General features: G+C 39.2%; 1 protein-coding gene across 1 annotated transcript; it reads right to left on the reverse strand.

Annotated features, from left to right (window-relative positions):
* Positions 1–5,257: 5,257 nt before the first annotated feature.
* zgc:63972 (protein CutA homolog) lies at positions 5,258–9,434 on the reverse strand. The gene is made up of 6 exons (XM_062435277.1): positions 9,330–9,434; positions 8,620–8,768; positions 7,225–7,284; positions 6,299–6,344; positions 6,154–6,203; positions 5,258–5,360 (listed from the first exon to the last, which is right to left on the reverse strand). The coding sequence occupies exons 1-6, from the start codon at positions 9,432–9,434 to the stop codon at positions 5,258–5,260; spliced, it is 513 nt and encodes a 170-aa protein (XP_062291261.1).
* Between the last annotated feature and the right edge of the window lie 5,266 nt (positions 9,435–14,700).

The raw sequence follows: 14,700 nt of genomic DNA on the forward strand, positions 1-14,700 counted from the left end.
GCAGCAGGTAGGAAGGTCTAAAGATAGCAGTAAACATGGCTACCTTCTGAGTCAAATGGGTCTATATTTTAAATACAAAAACCTATTTAAGAATTTATTCTTGGTCTACTGTTAAGGCACATTATTTAGGTTTAAACATGCATTTATTTCTCTTAAGGCAAAACTTTTAAAAAGCAGAAAATGTGATTTTATTCTAAAATATTCACAGAAAATTGAATTAAAAAGGTAGATCTGCCCTGTATCTGCCCTTGAATGCATATCTCTACACCTCCACAGGTAAGAGCAGCTTTTTGTCTGAAATGGCTGGTCAGGGTCCTCCCGGTCCATTAGTAAACTTTCTGCTGCTAATATATTCCTCCTACTCACAATGTATTCACACTGCTACACTTTTCCAGCTTGTACCACTTTGCACCAGGACTTCACCTGCACTTATGGTCACAAAAATTGCAAAAAGTCAAGCCACAATCCTGTGTGTGTGTTTTTTATCACCTTGTGTGCTTGTTTGTGCAGCAGTTTCATTTTGTTCATCAGCTTCCTCTTAATATTCTGGTGGGGAAACAATAGCATAATTACTTTTCAGTTGCAAGTGCATGCAAAATACACAGTCAAACACACTACAAAATAAAAGCAACAGCATATCTACAGACGAGTGACAAATTTAAAGGAAAAACCAACAAGGCGTTGGGCCACCAGAACAGCTTCAATGCACCTTGGCACTGATTCTACAAGTCTCTAAACTCTACTCGAGGGATGCACAAAATGTTTCCAAAAGTTAGGCCCTCATTTGGTGTTTTTATGATGATGGTGGAGAGTGCTGTCTAACATGTTAGTCCAAAATCTCCTATAGGTGTTAACTGATGTCTTTCCCATTCCTCTAAATGTAGATGTCACTTCAGTCACAGTTCCTATCCAAACAGCAGCCAGTTGAGCAGTCTTTGTGACTGAAACTCCTGCCATCCATGCTCCAACACTGAACCCTCTTTCAAAGTCACTTCAATCATTTCCTCTTGCCACCTAGATACAAAATCAACTGCTTCTGCAAACCTTAAAAAAAAAAAACTTTTCAGACAGCATGATTGGATGTTAATTGCTAAATTATACCATGCAGTGCACCTGGGTGAAACACCAGCATTCCTTATGATTCTCCACTCATTTTTTCAGGTTTTTCCTTTCATTTGTTTCCAGTCTGTATGTGCAGTAGATTCAGTTGGTCCTGTTAATCAGCCTCAAATTAAGTTCTCTAAAGTATTATTATGGCACAGCATTCCACATTCACTTAGTCTGCTTCATGGTCATGAGTAGGTTCCATTTATTTTTACATACTTTTAATTTAATCTGCTTGTCTAATTGTCCTGTGAAAGGTGAATCTTCACTAAGCAGATACAGTTCCTTGCGATAATCAAGGTAATATTTCATAAGAATGAATGTGGGATCCATCAACACTAAGCAACTTCCTGTCTTTACCAACTTTACTGTAGCAACTGGATTCATACAGCAGCTTTATGTTTGGTAGGTAGATCACTGTTAAAGAGTGTAAATCTGTTGATTGACCTCAAGCACATGGATGGTACTCTCAGCTGGGAATTGTAGCAACTTATAGTGTGGGATAAATAATCAGGTTGATTGATTTATTCTGAAATGAAACAGACACTTGAGTCACATTAAAAGCCCTTGAAACCTCTCACAATCAGGTAACAGCCCTTCTGTTTGCAAATTATTTGTATTCCCATCAAAATATAAATATGCTCCACATTGCTACGGCCCTGAACCCCTATGCTGCCTTTTTTATTTCATTATTTACTTTGCAATTAATAATTTTGATGTACCCCTTTTTAATGTATTATTTAAGTGTTCACTCTGTCTCTGCAGTTGCCTATTGCTTAAGGTTATGTCTGCTTAAAAACCAAATGTTGATCATAAAAAAAGAATGACTCTGTGAATATAAGCAGAAATTAAAAATTAAAGGACGTCATTAGATATGTGTATATTTGAACAGCCCTACTTCTGTTGTAGAACTGTGAGTTTCTACCTTTTTGCTCATAGCACTGTTGGACAACACTAAAGGACTGCTACTGTAAAAGGAATGCAATGTTAACTGAAAACCCAAAAGCAACGTGGTGTGCTGTGAACAGATGTGATGCCTAACAAGTAAATGTTCAGTTTACTTTTTAGGGATCTATAATACTTGTGAAACATGGAACAGCAGTTTGTAAAACAACACATCTTTTTAATGGTTTGGATGCTGGTTTTAAGCTGGTATAATGTTTGTCATGTTCCCCATATTATTTTATTGTGTTAGCATTATAACATTTTCTAATTAGCACTAAGCCTAAATTACAACTGAGAGTGATGTCAGGTTTTTTTGTCAGTACTTAGTCACAAACCACATTTTTTGACACATTTTAAATTTTGACCTGATGATGATGCTACAAATGATCACCAGTCAGCATAGTTTATCCTGTGAGCACCACGCAGTAGATCTGCACCAAAATTTCATGCTAATCCATCGGGTTTGTAAATAAGAAAATGTTGGCTCACCATGTTTTTATTGCTAAATCTGATAGCTATGTGTGTGTGTGTGTTCATCTTGACTTTATTGAACTGCTCAGTGGGAGCACGATATCAGCGTCTGTTTCTTACAGCTTATTCTTAATTATCCTGTTCCTAACTCTGCGTCCCATGGAGAATTTAATGACAAACAGGAAGAAACAGATCCAGCCATATGTCTCTGTGTTTACACAACTTGGATAATATTCATGTGGAAATACAATACGTGATATTTCTTTACTCGCCTCTACCAATTAGGCTTTGACTGAATATACTTTATATAAGGTTTGAGGTAATGAATATGACTATTTATACACAAAGTGTGAGATGATAATTGAGATATCTGATGTACAGTAATCCAAGATTCATTGGGATTGGTGATACTTGGCAGCAATAATCTCGATAATTAAACCAACATACCAGGGAGACTCATATTTTACCCTTTGTATTATTTGTTCTCAAAGGAGCCCGCTGCACATGGCTGAGACCTTATATCTGACATTTAGGCCACATAGTAAACATTGTGTACATTGTGTGAAGAACTGGGTGCATACCAGATCTCAGAAATTCACACCTGCCCTCCTCTGTGATCCACAAATTGTTGGATGTTGCTTGTTGTGGTGGAGGAGAGAAGAAAGGCTGTCCCAACATTCCTTTCAAATTACTGCCTGGTAGGAGAGGACTGGTCTGTAGGGATGTAAGAAGAAGCAGAAAAACATACTCCTCCATCAGGAGGGTGGACATGCTGGCTGATTCTGCTTTTGTAACAGTGAGTTACAAAAAGCAAACACGCCAGGACAGCTGCATTAAGTCAACATGATTCATATGTGAATGTTTGATTACGGTAGCATGTATTTTATGTGTATTGAAACACCACCATCTAGTGAACATTCAGTCAAATTGCAGGATACTTTTTCATAATTTGCAGTGTTTATTAAATTGTGTCATCTGTCACTAGAGTGTTCGTAAGTATGGCCTCTTCAAACATAATTGATACACAGACTTTACATACACATCTATGTAAGTGCATGCATGGAAACATGCATTACAAAAGATTGCCATGCCAACAGACACCCACCCACACACCCACCCACACACACGCTTGCACAAACACACGCACCGCCACTAAATGGCCTGGATCTCCGGACTTGATTGTTTTGGCTCCACAGTCACAACACCCAACTTACCCAAGTGTGCAGTTCTTTTGTTGAGGCCTCATGCCGAAAAAACTCTCTGCAGCCTGGGCTTAGTGCATATTTTTGTGCATGCGGCAGGCACGTTCGGTACAACCATCAATATGGCATGGTATTCATAACAAATTTGTTTTATATAGCAATATTAAAGCATTTTTAGAAAAATAATATTTAGACACAACATCATCATGCTAAACAGCTTGTGCTTTTCCTTTTGTCATGTACCATAAGTCCAACTCATATTTGTAAAAGTTAAATTTAAGAGTAACAAGATGCTCTCAAGATGTGAAAGTGTAATCGAGAGCTGATTAACAAATTGTGTTTTTGTTGTATATTATAAAAAGGCTGAGCTCCCTCCTGCACTCCTTGCAACAAGGGGGGGAAGAGAGACCTTATAATCAAAGTTTGCCTTCACCCCCACCACCAATCTAGTTTCTTACCTCCTAAAGAGGAACAAGAATGTGGTCCCTCTGAGCACACTGCACAAAACAGCTGAGATGAGCGACTGGAGGACAGGAAGCCAGTCATCATCCTGGACTACAACTTCAACAAAGGTTAATCCACCTGAGGCTGCAGCCACGGCAGGCAAGAGGACGAGATGCCAGTTCTGCCCCTCAAAGGACTGTAAAAAATATATGCTTCAAATGTGAGAAATATATCTGCAAAGTCCATGCAGTAAAAAAGTTAAAAACCTTCCCTTCAATGAAATGTATTCAAAATTACTTTCTGCACATTTCTACTTCCTGCTTTCTTATCTTTTGCTAAAATGTTTTCTTCCTAAGCAGTATCTTTACCAATAATGTTAATGATAATATTACTACTCATAATAATAATGATAATCCTCTACTTAAATAAAGAAAACAATTATGTGTGTTGTAATAAAAATGAATGGTATCCAATGATAAAATGCAATCTTTCTGCACAGTGAAGAGAGAAAACAAATATAAACACAATTTGTGATGAATGACAAGTTGTCTCTTAAATGTCAAAATACATTTTGAAGTGTGAGACTACATAAGCCTAGATAAAGCGTAAACTCATCCATTATACACATCTTTCTGCACTGTGAAGAGAGACAACCCAAATATTCACAAAGTTGGTTCTTCATGCAAAATAGATTAGATTTGGGGTTTAAAGTTCAATGAACCTGCTTTATTTTTGGGGTTTGATGAAGGTGGTTCATTTTTGACCCTCAGGACATGGGGAGTATACAGAATGTTAACTCTACACAAGGGTTAAACAATTTTAACTGATGCCTTCCAGCCAACCAATCTAAAACCAGTTTTTTTTTCTATGGCTGTGATATAAAGCTCTAAATCTCCACAGTACATTGTGGAATTTACAGTGAAAAGGTCAGAGCAACAAAATAGTGTAAATGTCATGTATTGAACTATTTTTCAACAGAGTACTTTCTGAACTCTTCGATCCAAGGCCTTCAAACAGCAGCCTGTACACATGGCTCGGTTTCCTCGTTCGGCTGCGATCCCTGCTGAGATTGGCTTTGATTTAATGATGTATCAGTCATCTGGAATAGCTTCATCCATCCACTTCATGTAAGCCAGGCTGCCGTCCTCCACTGGGAAGCTGAGGACTTCTGGATTTGCATAGGGGTGGACAGACCTTGAAGGGACAAACACACACACACGCACACACAGACACAGGCACACAGACACAGACACACACACACACACACACACACACACACACACACACACACACACACACACACACACACACACACACACACACAGAAGCAGAAGCATTTGAAGAAATGTTGATGATTAACTCCTAACGGTTATTTCAAGTAGAATATGTCCATCATGCACCTGACATTCCACTTATGTATGTGTAAATACATTACATAACATTACAGTCAAATCAATTCAATTTATGATCAAACACCCATAACAAAAATGGGAAATACCTGTTTTAGAATGTAAATGTTTCAACAAGTCTAACATCTAAAAATATTTTTTAAGCTAAAATAAGATAAGATAAGATAAGCAGTAACCTAGGATGTGTGTGTGTGAGTGTGTGTGTGTGTGTGTGTGTGTGTGTGTGTGTGTGCGTGTGTGTGTGTGTGTGTGTGTGTGTGTGTGTGTGTGTGTGTGTGTGTGTGTGTGTGTGTGTGTGTGTGTGTGTGTGTGTGTGTGTGTGTGTGAGCAGCTAAAAAAATGTACTTTTATGAATAAAATGATGTATCTTTTAATCACAGTGCAGGGCTTTTGGAGAACAGCCCTGGAGGTCGTATTGGTTAAACTCTACAGCAACATATAGTAAACTTAAGTACACAATTTGGACCTATTAAAAAAAAGGCATATTTTCAACCTTTAATGCATGTTTGCAGCATTCAGCACTTGAAGCTTACATTTGAAGTAATTTGAAATTAGCATTAAATTAAGTATAATCTCACCTCACATAGTCTATTACTTGCCGAATCCTGGAGGTCTTTGTTTTCACCAACTGCAATGACAATGACATCTCATCCTACAGTTATACTTACTGTACATGCATGTTGAGAGCATGTTGATCACAAAGGACTTTTTCAGTGAGTTTACCATCAGAATTTCACTTGCTTCCTGGATTTCGCCTCTCCAATAGTACCTAAAGAACATTCACAAAAGACATTAAAACTGTAGCATGTACCACACATGTGCATGAGTTACATTGGGGCTGTACATTTCCAGTGGATGAAAAGTACCAGTATGTGTTGCAGAGCCTTCTGTCAGAAACCCTTCCTTGAAAAACTGCATTTTCCAAAGGAACACAGCAATCAAACCTTGCCCAAACACTGTTTAGAGCGAAGAGGCAGTTTCGCACCATAAAAGACTGCCGGGAATAGTTTGACAATATTGCTGTAGATCACAGAGGCTATAAACATGGTGCCCTCTTTTCTTTTTTTTGTGGATTATGAAAGACAGCACAACACAAACTGAGAACCCATATTCAAGGATGTTAAAAGTCTAAATAATTTTTGGTGTGAGACTAAATAAGCCTGGATGTAGCGTAAACTCCCCCATTATACACTTGCACTAAAATGCACACCCCCCTGCCACCTCCACCACCACCCTCACCCCTCAACTAATCCAACCACATTCTTTATTTTTAGCCTGAAACACTGTTTGGTAACAGGTTTAACATTTTGTTTTTTATTCAGTTTCGCTGTAAAGCCTCAGTTCTTCCATCCTTGTTCCTTTTGTAGTTATGCATTAACAGGAACACTAATCCATGCATAAACATATGACCACTTTAAAGTCTCATTGCCACTCAGTTTCTATTGATGACAGCATTCATATTCAGCCCATTCACCCCAGGCGTGTTTCCTTGGTAACCAGTATGCGCTAGAAAGAAAAATTAGATATTTGTTTATGTATTTATGTGTATGTGCCTGCACATGTGAAGGATATTATTACTTAACTAGTCTTTCTGATTGTGCATGAGCCGCATAGAAAGTTATGTCAAGTGGGAGTCAAATATGATTTACATCGTGGAGGTCCTGGAGAGAATATTAATACTGGCAGCCAGCCGTCTTTCCATGATTGCCCTGGAAAACAAGTCAGAGTGGCAGGGTGTAGATGGAAATGGAGGGAGCGGAGATGGAAAGAGAGGAAAGAAAAGTTAAACACTTACAAGCCACCAGCTGTTTATCAATTACAGCATGAAACTGAGCCCTTCACTACGATGCTCTTCAAGGCTTTTATGCAGTAAATTTGTTTTACAAAAGGCAGTAAAGTTTGCTGCAGTTTAGCTGATATTATAGTTTATTACCAGCTTGGCTGTGCCCTCTACTCTAACCAGTGACTCTGAAAGGGGGGATTTACATATCTGGCAACTGCACTGTGGCTACTTTCTGTCTTGACACGTGGTAAATAGATGGAACTCATTTCCGTGCAACTAAAATGCCAACAAAGGAGATGAGAGTGCAAACACAGCACTCTACCAGTTTTGGATTTGACAAGATTGTATCTCATCTCTCGACAGAACAGTCAAACTTATGTCTGGCTGACTGACGTTGAATTGTTTGAATCATTTAAAGTAATTTGCAAACCACAAGCTACAAAGCCAAATAACTTAATTAGCATACAGATTAAAGGAAGTCTGATATTCTTGCAGAGCCAGATGAGAAGATCAATAACACTCTCACTCTTCAAAGCTACCTCAAGCAGTTGGTTTGCTTAGTGTAGCACGGAGACTTGAAACAGGGGGAAACAGCCAGCTTAGCTAGCTTGCCGTCTGAAGGAAAATTTGCCAACCACCACCTCTGAAACCCACTAATTAACATGTTATATCTTGGTTGTTTAATTTGTACAAATACCAAAGACTTAAACTGACACATAGGCTGCACTATTTCTTATTGATGCAGTAAGGTTGCCAGGCAACCAGCGGAGTCTCCAGGCAGTTGTTGTGCCTTGTCAAGAGAAAAATCACCTCTACAAATACTTTAGTTTTTGTACAAAAAAAAGAACTAATGAGATATAACAAGTTACTGAGTGAGCTTTGGAAATGCTATGTGGATTTTGTTCCAATTGGACAGACTTGGACCAATCTTTAGGCTATGCTAACTTAAGCTAGCCTTAACCATAAAGACAGCAGAGTGGTGTCATCAAGCTCCAGATGAGAAATAGGCAAATATCCCAAAATATCGAACTACTATTACAACTATTGCTATATTGAACTATTTCCTCTGAGGTATTTGACCTCATTAATTTAACATAAAAATGTCAACCTGTTCTTGCAGTTTTTTTGTTTTGTTGTTGTTGTTGTTTTTTTACTGCTACAGTAATGAGATGCTGAAAAAACTGTAAAATGTCACCTGATATCAGTTGGAAGAAGTGTAACAGTGGTATGACTGTGGTGACCACTCTCTACTGTACATTACCTGCCAATGTCCTTAGCTGCCTGTTCATTGGGATTGTTGATGAGGAGGACAGAATGGTGGCCTGGTAAATAGCTCCCTGTTACAGCCGAATGAAGCTGGACCCCGATGGACCACAACCCAGGATACATGGACACGGACAGGACCAAAAGCTAGAGAAGGGTGGATTAAGTGCAATAAAGGACATGAACATCTCAGATGTTGGCATGTCAAAATTATAAAACACATCTGTGGCATCCCTGTGTGATGCCTGTAATAAATTATTTGAACATTTGGCTGTTTCATGTTATTTTATGTTTGGATGTGGGGAAGGTATCACTCAATTTAATTATCTGCTACCCTCTGAAAGGATTGCCATGTTTGGATTGGATTGGATTCAGTATTTATCCTCTTATTATTTGCTGCTGTCTGTCACAGATAGATGAGTATAGACCTTGGCTTGGTTGCAGTGACCAATTTATAATCTGTCCTACTTCTGCACAGCACAGCACAGCATCACAGCCAGTCATACAGCAGAGATGCCCATAAATCCAACACAAATAATGTTGGGAAAAAACAATTAATAATTATTTTTTTTGCATTTCCCACATGCAAGAATTCTTGTCGTGGATTACTTATGTTTTTACTTTAGTTATGTTTTTTAACTCTCATTTTTCATGTAAGAAATTATCCTCAAAGTCCATAAAAAAAAATCACAGTAACTCTCCTCTTACCAAACATGACATGAGCAGAACCGACCGAAAGACAGAGTGGAAAACAGCCTCTTTTTGGCAACGCTGGAACAGCCACTCCATCCTGTTAGTTGCAACAAATGTCATTCCCAGAGTCCGGCTGGTGCAGATAATAAGAGGGACAAACTGTGCTGAACTGCATTCATAAAACCACTGAGACTCTCTCCAGGGATAATTAGTGTTCCATCATTTTTATAACCACTTCAACAGCTGCTTTGTGAAGGGGGAAAAATACAAAGAAAACGTATTACCTTTGGAGAAGAAGTGCATTGTGTTGACAGCTACCATAGGTTGGATGGTCAAAGGCAGTGATAAATCTCTGTGCCGTTCAGTTGGTTGCTTAACACTTCCTGACATGCAGGCGGCCAATAAAATTGCTGGTTCGGCCCTGCTGGCCTGCCTCCTGGCCTAGGTCATAATCGGCTTTGGTGTATTTACTATATAAACTCAGCATCCTTCAGCTTAAGAGAACATTTGTAATGGCATTAAAAAAAGAGCTTTGAATCCACAAAAGCAGACGAGAAGATAACTGTTTTATAAAGTTGTTATTCAGTTGTGGAAATAGACAGACAAACTTGTGAAAAATCATATTACTATTATAAGCCTTGAGTAACAGATTTTTAAAATCTCATATCATCTCCTATATTGGACTGATGCCATGTTACTGTAATCAGTGGTGGGATGTAAGTACATTTAATCAAGTAGCCTATTGCACTTTAGTATTTCCATTTTAAGCTATATCCCACCTCTTTTGCACTACATGACTGAAGGGAATATTGTACCTTTGCTTCACTACACTTCTTTTATTTGCTGTACTAGTTACAGTCATTTCATTTCAATTAGTTTTTCCTGGTTAAATAAGGGTTAACACAGCTCTGATGCATTGAGATATATTAAACGTACCCAACAGTAGGAAACTACACTACAAACACACAAACTAAAACACCATACCGTAAATCTATTTTTTTTTTAAAAAGATCTGCATTGAGCTGCTGCAACATCAAAAGGCCGGTTACTAGTTTTTCAGTACATCAGTATATCAAATATTAAGGGGCTATTTTACTGCATAATGAATTATTTTACTTTTGGTAATTTAAATGCATTTACTCTGATACTTTTCTCTTTTTTTGGACATTGGGGTAATGATACTTTTATTTACTGTTGAAACTTTTACTGGTTTACTGTGACAAACATGTTTTGTAAGATTAATAACAGGCTGCTGTTTTGGAACAAATCAATAAGACAAAACAAAACCGTCATTTATTATTTATCATTTGGAAAAAACAACAACAACAATTCAATTCAGCAGTCATCACAAAGCCTCACAACAACGACAAAATCATTATGAGCACTTTAGTCACTGCTGTCAGTTGTAAACCTTATGCCAATGCCCAGCTGGTGAAATTACAGACATCATTCATATATAAGCAAGTTTGTAATAAAATGTTTATACCTGGACACATCAATATATAATATGGTATCCTGTCATCTGCTCCTGTTAAAACTCTTCATTTAGAATTCATAGTCACAGTTTTTGAACTAAGCACCTGGACACTAATACTATGAAAACCTGCACAGATAAACAGCACAGAAATGCACTCATGCAAAAATACAGAGCCAAAGCAAAAAAAAGAAAAACCTTGAACTTGCCCCTGGCACTACGTTTCGCTCAATTGGGAACCCTATCTGTAGGCAAAAAGCCAATCACATGCAAGCACACAGATACAAAGGTGTGGGTAAACTCACAACACACATCACCACCACCACTACCACCACCAAACGCAGTGAGTCAAACAACTCGTCCTTTCAGATAAGCTAAACAGAAAACCCAAGGATTCTGCAAGGCTGCATGTGAAAAAGAAATAACAGACAAATCTTAAAGAAATATGAATAATTCACAGGTGCAATGTTGATGCAAGAACAAGCATGAAGCTAATGCAGCCTGCTTCGCTTTTACTAGCATCTGTGAAACTGGATATGGTGGAAAACTAGACATAATAAAACAATTTCAGTATTGCAGCTGTTTTTGCTGATCGTGGACATAAGCTATAATGAGAGGTGTACATATAGAAATCAGTTTCTTGTAGCTTTGGCTTGTCAAAAAGTGTTTGTATGCAAGATGTCCACATGGGGGAGTTGTGGGTCTATGCATTTCTCCCTTGTTCACTCCCTCCTTCCACTGTGAATAAATAAAATGTAGACTGTTCATTTAGAATGTAGAAAACTCTCATAGACTAAAATGAAATGTAAATGCTCCAACATAGCAAGTTGTATGACTCATCCCATTCCCTTTTTTTTGTTTTGACCTCTTCTCTTCTAGCCTTGTGTACTTTACTTTGCCTGTCCCCACCTCTTCCTTCATCTGAAATGGCACATATCAGAGAAAACAGCAGGGGGCGCCATGGGAGTCACAGCGTCAGAACAAACCAATTTATTTCTCAAGCTCACACAGGCTTCATTTGAGAGCCCATCAGAGAGCTCCAATAGAGCCACTTAAGCCACTGTTCCCCAACATGAAAGAAGGCAACCGAAATAGAGAGATGGGAAGAAAGGCGAGGAGCCCGAAGAGAGGCGTTTCATCTGCATGTTCTGGGGCATCACACAGAGGGGCTTCGTTTCCCCAAAGGGGCGCTAAGGCCTGTTTGTCCCTTAGAAGTCTAATGTGAAAAATAGGATTTAAAAAAAAAAATTGTATTTCTGTCTGTGTTTCTTGTCTGTTTATATATAATGAGGCCACAAGGTCTTCAGTAAGAGCAGAGATGAGAAGAGGAAAGGCATAAAGGATTCTGGCAAGAGGTGCTCTGCCTGATTCACCATTAAACTGTGATTGTCTCTCGGTGGGATCAATGAAGATACCTCGCTGTGAAATAATGCAAATTCTAGCAGGGAGTATTAGAGGGATAGAGCGCAGGAAACAAAGACTTGAATGAGGAACTAGTTGTGAACATGAAAACAGGGAAGTTACAGACAGTGGGAACTCTGAAGGTCTTGGTACATGTATTTTTACAGGTTCTCACTGCTGTTGCTTTTGCCATTACTGTACAGAATAGGAGGTAGAAGAGGTAGGGAAAGAAAATGGACACTACTGGACACACAGAGGTCAGATAAGTCCTAATGAAGGGACTTTCCAGGTTGTGTTTACCTCTAAAGGAAGAGACTGGTCCTCCCAAGGAGGTTAATTAAAAAAGTCATGGGGGCCGAGCAGCGAAGTGTCTCCATCACCGCTCTGAACTCTGGTGACCCCTCCATCCTCTTGGACAGACATAGCCATCCATCACAGCTGATTCTTGGGCTAGGTGACTCTGGCGGGTACCACTGAAATCCCTGAGTGACTAAAAGCACAGAAGTGTATGTAGCAGCGCCACAAATCTGGCATTCAGCTGGAAAGAAAAAAAAAAAAACACCACTGCCAAGACATCCCCCGCTGTCCCTCAAGTAATGAAACCTCTCCCCTCTCAAAGATCAGACAAACACCATATCTTGTCATCTTCCCTCCATTCTGTTCCTCGATCTTCTTCCTTTTTTTTTGCCCTCTGTGTCACAACTGCTGAAGCACACAAGGCCATTTATCAGAAAACAGAACTGTCATCGTGTTTATTTCATCTGGGCTTTCCACAACAGATTGCAAAAATAGTATTTATGTTGGTTTAGCAACATAGGCAGTGTTCATATCCAAAGCCATGGGTAAGCATTTAATCTAAATGCTTACCAGGAAGAGAAAGCAAAGTACATGAACATTGCCTTCCCGACAACAGCATGAAAGGAAAAAAAAATCCTCCAGAAGAAAGGTTCATCAACCCTATTTCCCTTGTTCTTGGTGGCGGGGACATACGTGGTTACAGCAAATGCTGCATAACTGCAACGTCCCTGGTATGATTCCACCTACGGACCTCTGGTGCATGTCATACCCATTTTTCTCTCTCTTGTCTGCCTCCTCACTACCACTGTCCAATAAAAGGTAAAAATGCACAAAAATAATGTATGTGAAAATTGGAGGACACATAGGAACGAACTACCAAGAGAGAAAAAGAGAGGGAAGAAGAATAAAGGGATGAGGGGAGAGACAAAGAGAGAGAAATGGAGCGTTCTGGTTGATTGGGTTTGAGAGAAGAAAGAGAGCCTGGAGCAGTCTTACAGGAAAAAGTTAAACATTTTCATAAATCTGTTCACCAGCAGTGGCGGTACACTTAAATCATGTCATGCTTGATTGGCTGAGAGGGAGAAGCCAGTCCAGGGCACGACGGCCACCTCCACCTCCACCACCGCTGCAGAAAAAAAAAAAAAGGCCTGTGCTTCCTCATTACACTCGTCTGCAGCATAACCATTCCCGATGCTGACGCAGGTAGAATGAGCTCATTCCCTCTCCATTCACAAGCTGAGTGCACCAAAATTCAGAGAAGGGCGAAGCATAATAAGTTCAGACTCCAAGTTAGAGTGCCTGCAGGCAATAAAGTGGAGGATGAGCAGTGGAAACTTGATGGAAACGAGTGAAGAAGAGTGTGTGTGCGTGTGTTGGGAATTTCAACTGGGAAAAATAAAGCAACCATTTTTTTTGTGTCCCAAATCCTCTTACTGTATAAGTATTTATTCTAAACATTTTCCAGAGGGATGCATATGATTGACAAGTCTTACATTCAAAATAAATAATTGAAATACACACACGCACACACACAATTCAGGTGAGGATTCCCAATGATTACAACTCAGCCATACAGGTGGATTCATGGTTGGTGTAATGCTCATCTGCATGCATTAAAAATACACGTATGAATAATTTTCATATATTACATACTGCATATAAATGGACAGAAGCAAAACAAAATTCTACAGGTTCAGGTCTGCACAAATTCTGTCTGCAAATGTAAGGTCATTGGGAAAAAATGTGGCACAGGAAAAAAATAAATAAAAAATCAATACATGCATTGACGTGCTGTCCAGTGCAGATGAAACTTTGAGCTGGGTGTATAGTTACGATGTGTCTGGGAGTGTGTGTGTGTGTGTGTGTGTGTGTGTGTGTGTGTGTGTGTGTGTGTGTGTGTGTGTGTGTTTGTCAACCTCAGACACCATTAGAAAGTGGCATTATGGAAATCCAGGAATCACCATGAAAAGGGAAGCCACAGGCACGCTCAAGGCAACCTTTTATATACAGCAAATAATCAGCCAACAAACTGCCTGCGCCTATTTACCGTATTTATCAGTCGCCCCCCTAAAACCTGCAACCACTTCATCTAATCTCCTCTCCTCCCACGTCATCCTCTCTGTTAAAGGAAAGCAGCAGCTTCTTTCCTGTATTAATTGTTTTCCACCTGGGCCTTGTTCAGCTCAGCTTATTATTCAGACCTTCACTGCAAGC

This window comes from Scomber scombrus, chromosome 15 (genome assembly GCF_963691925.1).
Source record: "Scomber scombrus chromosome 15, fScoSco1.1, whole genome shotgun sequence".
In the NCBI taxonomy this organism is placed as follows: domain Eukaryota; kingdom Metazoa; phylum Chordata; class Actinopteri; order Scombriformes; family Scombridae; genus Scomber; species Scomber scombrus.

Coding starts and splice junctions, on each gene's coding strand:
- zgc:63972 (XM_062435277.1), bottom strand. CDS start 9,434: ATGACATTTGTTGCAACTAACAGGATGGAGTGGCTGTTCCAGCGTTGC. Junction 7,285..8,619: donor GCAGCTAAGGACATTGGCAG/GTAATGTACAGT, acceptor CTTGTTTTCCAG/GGCAATCATGGAAAGACGGC. Junction 6,204..6,298: donor AAGCAAGTGAAATTCTGATG/GTAAACTCACTG, acceptor TTGTCATTGCAG/TTGGTGAAAACAAAGACCTC.